The sequence below is a fragment of the Podarcis vaucheri genome (genome assembly GCF_965113315.1).
Source record: "Podarcis vaucheri genome assembly, chromosome: 2".
Classification (NCBI taxonomy): Eukaryota; Metazoa; Chordata; class Lepidosauria; order Squamata; family Lacertidae; genus Podarcis; species Podarcis vaucheri.
Genome location: NC_138760.1, coordinates 77,131,817 through 77,140,248, shown reverse-complemented (window position 1 = coordinate 77,140,248; position 8,432 = coordinate 77,131,817). Strand labels below are relative to the sequence as shown.

General features: G+C 48.4%; 1 protein-coding gene across 2 annotated transcripts in view; it reads left to right on the top strand.

The window, feature by feature from the left end:
- Window positions 1-2,674: 2,674 nt before the first annotated feature.
- RASSF1 (Ras association domain family member 1) overlaps window positions 2,675-8,432 on the top strand; it is a 29,366-nt gene continuing 23,608 nt past the window's right edge. Inside the window, exon 1 of one of the 2 annotated variants that reach the window (XM_082214577.1) lies at window positions 2,675-3,415. In XM_082214577.1, coding sequence (XP_082070703.1) covers window positions 3,085-3,415 — 331 coding nt within the window. In that variant the 5' untranslated portion in view covers window positions 2,675-3,084. Of the gene's footprint in view, window positions 3,416-3,524; window positions 3,618-8,432 lie in introns of those variants that run through there. The other variant, XM_082214579.1, reaches the window with a different exon arrangement.

Below are 8,432 nucleotides of genomic sequence, written 5' to 3'. Positions count from 1 at the left end.
TTAGTAACCTTGCTTAGGGATATAGCATGACCATCACAGTGGGGTGCAGTGCAGTCCTGTCTTCAGAAAGTTTACAAGAAGTTGTATATCTAGACCCTAAAGACTTAAGGAAGTCCAGAGTATTATGACTACAAACAAGAAAAAACATTTTTGCTATGCAAAGACAAATGATTAGGCTCTGTTTACACTGTGGAACTTCCCAGACAGGAAGCACTGGGGAAGGAAATGCAGATGATGTCCACAATCTCCATGCATTGCTTATGATCCCTAACTGTAGAATGTAGAATGTGAACAGCAAAAGCACAATGTTTCCAGATGGCTACTTCTCTGAGAATGTGGCTATTTGCCCCATCACCAACATCCAAGTGTTGACAGTTAGTTTGTCCGAGGGGGCAGTAAGTGGGTAGGGAGGCCCTCACAAACAAGGACAAAAAAACAATAATACCCTCTAAATTAGATTATGCAATAATGAAAACACAGCTGTGAACATTTACACAGTAAGTTACATGAAGAAACAGGTAAGCAATTACTTAAGCCAAGAATAGCAAATTATGCAGGCCAACAGGAGGCTGGTCAGACAGATTTCATAAAAATGCGAGTATAAGCAGTACTTGATGTGTATACCGAGTATAAGAGTTGGTTTCCTTGCTAAGTTTATGCTTTACTTGGTTAGAACCAGCATTTAGCAATATCCAAACCAATTAGAGGTCTCAAGGAGGTGATCTAGTGCTGAGACATTATGCAGCAGGAATGAGGGGAATGCTCTAACATTTTGATTTCATTAAGGCTGGTATAGCAGCTCGTTTAAACTAAGTCTGTTGCATATTTTTAAAACTGCAAACTATGTTTTGCTTGGCACTGGTAATGTGTTGCAGTGCCTTCTGTAAAAGAACAAAGGAATGGCTTATTTTTAATATCTTGAGATAGCTAAAATGGATAAATAGACTCTGTTCAAAGAACAAATGGTACATGCTCACCAGACTTATTGAATGAGTAATTGTGGGGTATTTATTGCATATGGAATGTGTGCATTGTAATCTTGTATCCCTATACAGATAAATCTTTCCTTTTCCCTCATAAAATTAGATTAAATAGCTTTTTAAAGGTCTAAGATTCTCTGTCCCATAAGCGTAGGGGGGGCAGGGGGGCACTTGCCCCCAGATCAAGAAAAACAACAGAAAGACTTAACAGATCATTCACGTGGGTTCTGTCCCCCCTAACAAAAGTCTCCCCCCCCCGCAAAAAAATTGGCTGCGCCCATGCTCCCTCCTCAGAAAAATAAATGGCCTCGGGATTTAATGGGCCCTCAGGCAAGGCAGCCCACACCTAGAGGAGGGATGTGCAAATTCAGCATTCTTTTATCCTTTCTTGGTGTTCCAGGCCTAATGAAAATGGTGGTTGTCTGAGTGACAGAGGCCCCTTCCCTATTTTGACGCCCTAGCAAACGGCCGCCCTTGGGTGCCACTGCTTGGGGAAGAGCTCCTTTTGCTCTTGCCAGCTTCTGATAACCCGAAGAGATTAACCCCGGTCGCAGAAGCCTCCCTTTGAGGGTAGGTGAGCGCTTTGCTCCCGCTCAGACGGAGCCGCGCCGTCTCCCGCCGTGCGCTCCTCCATCTCCCCAGACTTTGACGTCAGGCGCCGGCCTCTCGAAGCGCTGCGGTTGCCCGCTTCAAAAGCAGCAGCATCGCTATAGAAACACAGCTGCAGAAGTAGAGCGCGAGCCCGGGAACCTCGCTGTGAGCGCAGGCGGAGGACCCAGAGCGGGCGAGGAGGGGAGGCGATTTGCTCGAGGTCCTTAAGGAGCCGTGGGGAGCAGGAGCTCCCCTGGAGGGGTCTCCTTTTTTTCTCTGACGCAGCGTTTGGGATTATGAGGGACGGCTTTGCTGAAACCCTCAGCGTGGAGACTCTCTGGAGCAGGGGTCCGCAAACTTTTGCAGCAGGGGGGGGCTGGTCCACTGTCCCTCAGACCTTGGGGGGGGCCGGACTATATTTGGGGGACGACGACGAATTCCTATGCCCCACAAATAACCCAGAGTTGCATTTTAAATAAAAGCACATATTCTACTCATGTAAAAACACCAGGCAGGCCCCACAAATAACCCAGAGATGCATTTTAAATAAAAGGATACATTCTACTCATGTATAAAAACACGCTGATTCCCGGACCGTCAGCGGGCTGGATTTAAAAGGCAGTTGGGCCGGATCCGGCCCCCGGGCCTTAGTTTGCCTACCCATGCTCTGGAGTCTTAAAACTCCCGCGCCAATTCTTCCCTACTCCCTCACAGCTGTGTCTTTCTCTCCCGCCTTTTTGGCTCCCCCTGCATATCCCCCCCCAACCACACACAGCCTGTCCCACGAAATGATGCCGCGCAGCTGTCGAGGAGTTGGCAGCGTGTCCGGCTGCCGCTTCCGTCAAACCTGCTGCGCTTCTTCGGTCTTACTCCGGAGGTGCCTTAATGCGGGAGAAGCGGGGGGCGGAAAGCAAGACGAGCGACAACTTCAAGGCGTGCAGGACTAGGCGCCGCCTGTTGGTCTCTTCTCTCTCTCCCCCCCCCCGCCCTCCTAGTAAGGAGGAAATGCATGAAGGGGAGGGGAGCTGGGACCTTTCCTCTTGCTTGTTCAACAAAAAAAGAAAGAGCAAGCCAGCAACTGGTAGCACTTCAGAGGCAGGACCTAAACTAACGCAACTCTCCCCAGCTTCCTCTCTTATGGAGCACGATTGTAGAACCAAAGGAGGCTGATGCTGTGGAGCCAAGAAAGCTGCCCGCCCGCTCGTGGGGGCGGGAGGCTCTTACTGAGCTCTAATCTTCCCAACAAAGATCGCCTGTGACTTTTTCTGGCTGCTGCTTTAAAGCTAAGGGGTGAAAAGCGGCGGGGGAGAAGACAGGCGGAGAGGAAGAGAAAACAGACAAGAAGTGAACTTTTGACAGACTGGGAAAGGGGTCGAGAGAGGAGTGCGGGTTGCTCCGAGCAGCACAGGGACCCCCGAGGAACGCGGGCGAGATGGGGATGTTTCCGGGCCCCTTGTGAGATGTGTTTGCAGGCCCCCTTCCCCGCTTTGCATCCTCAGCCTATGTAGTGGCCATGAACCGGCCGATGGACCAGGAGATGATCGAGCTGAAGAACTTGGGGCTGGAGAAGCAGCTCGACCTGAGGCGGGGCCCGCGAGGCACGTCTGAACGTCCCGTCCGGCTGGAGCGGGCCAACGCCCTGAGGATTTCTCCGGGGAAAGTGCCCGAGATCTTGAGCCGCGTGCGCCAGATCCGACTCCTGGGCGGCCAGAGCGACCCCAAACTGACCGAGGAGCTGGGCGAGGGGCATGTCTTCAAGCCCTGCGCGCAAAGCCAGTCGACCTGGTGTGATCTGTGCGGGGAATTCATCTGGGGCGTGTACAAGAAGCGTCTGCAGTGCATCCGTGAGTACCGGCCTCCAGCCGCACGTGGCGGCATTTGCCAGGTCGCTTTGCATCCTCGCAGGAGGTTCTGGGAGAAGCAGGAGGGCACGGTAGCGTTCGGTTCAGGGAGCATAAATTTGAAAAGAAATGGAAGAGAAACAGGATTAATAGAAGTAAACTAAGTAGTCCAGGATGATGTAGCCCTGTCTGGCTTCCGTTACAGGTAGAAATTCAACTGGGATAGCTTCCCCATCACTTCTCTCACTGCTGATAAAAGCTGTATACTGCTTGTCCTGCAGCTATTAAAAGTCAGTAAAGGTAAAGGTACCCCTGCCCAAACGGGCCAGTCTTGCCAGACTCTGGGGTTTGTGCGCCCATCTCACATTTATTGGCCGGGGGCCAGCGCTGTCCGGAGACACTTCCGGGTCACGTGGCCAGCGTGACAACGCTGCTCTGGCGAGCCAGAGCCGCACACGGAACGCCGTTTACCTTCCCGCTGGTAAGCGGTACCTATTTATCTACTTGCCCCCGGGGGTGCTTTCGAACTGCTAGGTTGGCAGGCGCTGGGACCGAGCAGCGGGAGCGCACCCCGCCGCGGGGATTCGAACCGCCGACCTTTCGATCGGCAAGCCCTAGGCGCTGAGGCTAGAGCTCTTTAATAAGAAAGGCGACAAGCCTATGGCACACAGAGGGAAAGGATAGGTAAAGGACGTATTTTGTATTGGCCCAAGGGCTGCTTGAGAAAGGTTTGCTTTGGAAAGTTTTTAAGTTTTGGAGGAATTGGGCTTTGGGGCTAAAGAAACATACATAATTATTCTGGTAGTTTGTTTGGATTTGGGTGAAAGTATGCACAGAATTGCATGAGGGAGCCTTCCCAGACCCGCTGAAAGAGGCGGTTATTAAAAAACCATCTTTAGATGCGGCCACGATGGCCAATTATCGCCCAGTCTCAAATCTTCCATTCTTGGGCAAGGTGATTGAGCGAGTGATTGCTGAACAACTCCAGGCACGCCTGGAAGAAGCGGACCATTTGGATCCCTTCCAGTCCGGATTCAGGCCTCATCATGGGACTGAAACTGCCTTGGTTGCACTGGTTGATGATCTCCGGCGGGCTAGGGACAAAGATGAGAGCTGTTTCCTAGTTCTGCTTGATCTCTCAGCGGCATTTGATACCATCGACCATAACATCCTTCTGGACCGTCTTGAGGAGCTGGGGGCACTGTCATACAGTGGTTCCGCTCCTTCCTCCTGGGCCGTGTTCAGAAAGTGGTGGTGGGGGATGAGTGTTCAGACCCTTGGGCTCTCACTTGTGGGGTGCCTCAGGGTTCTGTCCTCTCCCCCATGCTTTTCAACATTTACATGCAGCCACTGGGAGAGATCATCAGGCGGTTTGGGCTGGGTGTTCATCAGTATGCGGATGATACCCAGCTCTACCTCTCTTTTAAATCAGAACCAGTGAAGGCGGTGAAGGTCCTGTGTGAGTGTCTGGAGGCGGTTGGAGGATGGATGGCGGCTAACAGATTGAGGTTGAATCCTGACAAGACAGAAGTACTGTTTTTGGGGGACAGGAGGCGGGCAGGTGTGGAGGATTCCCTGGTCCTGAATGGGGTAACTGTGCCCCTGAAGGACCAGGTGCGCAGCCTGGGAGTCATTTTGGACTCACAGCTGTCCATGGAGGCACAGGTGAAATCTGTATCCAGGGCAGCTGTTTACCAGCTCCATCTGGTACGTAGGCTGAGACCCTATCTGCCTGCAGACTGTCTCGCCAGAGTGGTGCATGCTCTGGTTATCTCCCGCTTGGACTATTGCAATGCGCTCTACGTGGGGCTACCTTTGAAGGTGACCCGGAAACTACAACTAATCCAGAATGCGGCAGCTAGACTGGTGACTGGGAGCGGCCGCCGAGACCATATAACACCGGTCTTGAAAGACCTACATTGGCTCCCAGTATGTTTCCGAGCACAATTCAAAGTGTTGGTGCTGACCTTTAAAGCCCTAAACGGCCTCGGTCCAGTATATCTGAAGGAGCGTCTCCACCCCCATCGTTCTGCCTGGACACTGAGGTCCAGCTCCGAGGGCCTTCTGGCGGTTCCCTCACTGCGAGAGGCCAAGTTACAGGGAACCAGGCAGAGGGCCTTCTCGGTAGTGGCGCCCGCCCTGTGGAACTCCCTCCCATCAGATGTCAAAGCAATAAACAACTACCTGACAGTCAGAAGACATCTGAAGGCAGCCCTGTTCAGGGAAGTTTTGAATATGTGACATTTTAGTGTATTTTTCATCTTTGTTGGAAGCCGCCCAGAGTGGCTGGGGAAACCCAGCCAGATGGGCGGGGTACAAATAATAAATTATTCTTATTCTTATTATTCTCCTTCCTCTCTGCCACTGAATCATTCCATGTTGAGAAAATGCATGTGGGAGTATGTGTATGTTCATGAAAGCAGGTGTGGCATGGCCATATCCAATATTATTCACTTAAATCCCCTATTTTTAAGTCCAGCAGTGAAGTCCTGTTTGGTTGGGTTGGATTCTGAGAGAAGGCTACTGGGTGCTTGGGAGACCTTTGGTGTTCTTGTCAATTGCATGTGTATTCCATTTCCTCTGCTGGCTTATAGTACCAGAGTTGATTTATTGCTGAGGGGTGACTACTGATGCTGCCTGTAAAAGGATGCTCCATGTCAAAAAGAAAACTGGGTCTTTGAAATCAGCTGGGTTCACCAGCTTCCTTTATTCCAATGGATTGGAATTCCTGCCAACCCCATTTTCCAAAAGGATAATTGTGTGATAGCAGTGCTGAATTGTGCACCAAAGTTGCACGTGTGTCACTGAAAGCCAGGGAAAGCTCTGCTACACCTTTCACTGGGGCATGCAAACAGATACAGTGGTACCTTGGGTTAAGTACTTAATTCGTTCCGGAGGTCCGTTCTTCACCTGAAACTGTTCTTAACCTGAAGCACCACTTTAGCTAATGGGGCCTCCTCCTGCTGCCGCACCGCCGGAGCACGATTTCTGTTCTCATCCTGAAGCAAAGTTCTTAACCCGAGGTACTATTTCTGGGTTAGTGGAATCTGTAACCTGAAGCATATGTAACCCGAGGTACTACTGTACAGTATTGTGTTTGTGTGTGTGCCTGCAGGGTGCTGGACAACAGCTGTTTTATTTCTCTTGTTCTGATAGGCCAGGACCCAGATGATCCTGATTTGTGGCTGCTTATTTTAGTGACAGCCTATGTGAATATGTGAAAAACTCAGCCCTTCCTTCCCACAGTTTGTGCATGTTTGTGGAGCATCAAGGGCTGGGAAGGCTGTCCCTGTTGAATTTCTACCTGATAAGCAGCTGTTGCCGGCAGAGAGGCTCATTCCAGGGGGGGAAAAAGATGGCATAGCTTCTGTCTTGTTAATCTATTGTACATAGTAAGTCTTCTGAGCAAGAACAGTATCATATGTGCAGTCTTCTTAGGACTTGGACTTGCTTCCAAACTTAGTCTGTACCAAGCTCAAAGAATGGCTGAGAGTAATTTGATTGGCCTACCCTCAGTGTTCCCATCCTTTCAGCAACTGTAGCTGAAAGGATGTGGCTGCTCTAAACTCAGTGGGTGTGATTTGCAAAGAGCTCCTTAACTGTGCCTCATAGCAGGCTTTGTATCCCTGAGCCTACCTTTGTCTGTATCTTTGTCTCTGGCTGCCATACACCCTGAGAACTTCATTTGTTTTACCCTGTTTGTTCCAGCCAGTTTCTCAAATTGCTACCATGTTCTCTGCCTTCTGGCTTTTTTTAAATAAATTTTTATTGAGTTTTACACATTTTAAAGACATACAATACACAACAAAGACAAACAAACACAAACACCAACTTGTATAATTTCAAATCCTTAACTTCTTAACCCTTTCTGTAGACTCCTCCCCCTCCCATTCCTGTATCCCAGTTCCAATATCTGGTTCAGCAAGTTCTTATTGAATTAGTTTATATGCTTAACTTTCACAAATATATAAACTTAGTTTTTAACCTTATGTATTTAACCTATATAATTAATTTCAACACCCATCAATACATCCTTTTCTAAGGTCGATCCAAGATCCCTTCTCACAATTTCCCAACTTTCATAAAAATACCAAATAAGAAAACCCTTAAATTCTAATTATACCCCCTTTACCATCCCAGCTTTCCTCCCCCCATTCCCGGTTTGATCCCCAAATAATGTCTATTATCCTATCAGTTCTCAGCCCGGGTCCCTCACATCCGAGGCTCTTAATTCTCTCTCGGACCCTCTCAGCCGGTTTTGTTGACAGTCTTTTATCTTAAACTTCATGTCTCGGAAGGATCTGCATTTCTTCCAGCCGAACCTCCAAACTCGAAAGCGAAGCCTGTTCTCTGCCTTCTGTCCTTACAGTTGGTCCTCCCATAATTGACACTAACCCTGCAAGTTTGCCTGTTAACTAACAGTTTTGTATAACGTCTAGCACACTGTTAATGCTGAATAATGTTTAGTAGACTTAGCAAGGAAAACTCCTGTAACAAACTAGTCGCATCCTACAAATTGTCATATAAATTGGAACTAAAAAGAGAATTGTTACACTTTGAGCACTTAATTTTTTCTTGCACCTTTGCTAACCTTGATTGCTTTTGTTAAAACAACAATTGATATGAGATGCAGAGGGCTAGAGACAAATTCATACAAGAATAGTGATGGCATGCAATACTTTGGAGTACTACATCCTAATTGTATAAGGCAGTCCTTCAGTCAAGAGCAGTTTTGATTCTAGAATTCAGGTAGGATTAACAGTTTGGCATTAATTGCTCCCATATAAATTAGAACTCTGGTGTTAGTGTTTCATTTTAAGTCTAATCCGTTACTGATTGCAGTTAAAGATATGTACAGTATTGAGAGAAATTATTCCAGAGTAATTAATCCAGAATAAAATAGTACACCTTAATGAACGGTTACAAGTAGGATAATGGAAGTGCATTCTACTAATGCCTGTAAAGCAGAGCAGATGTCACTAGAGGGTGTCAGAGTGTTTAAGTTATTTTCCCTGGAAAA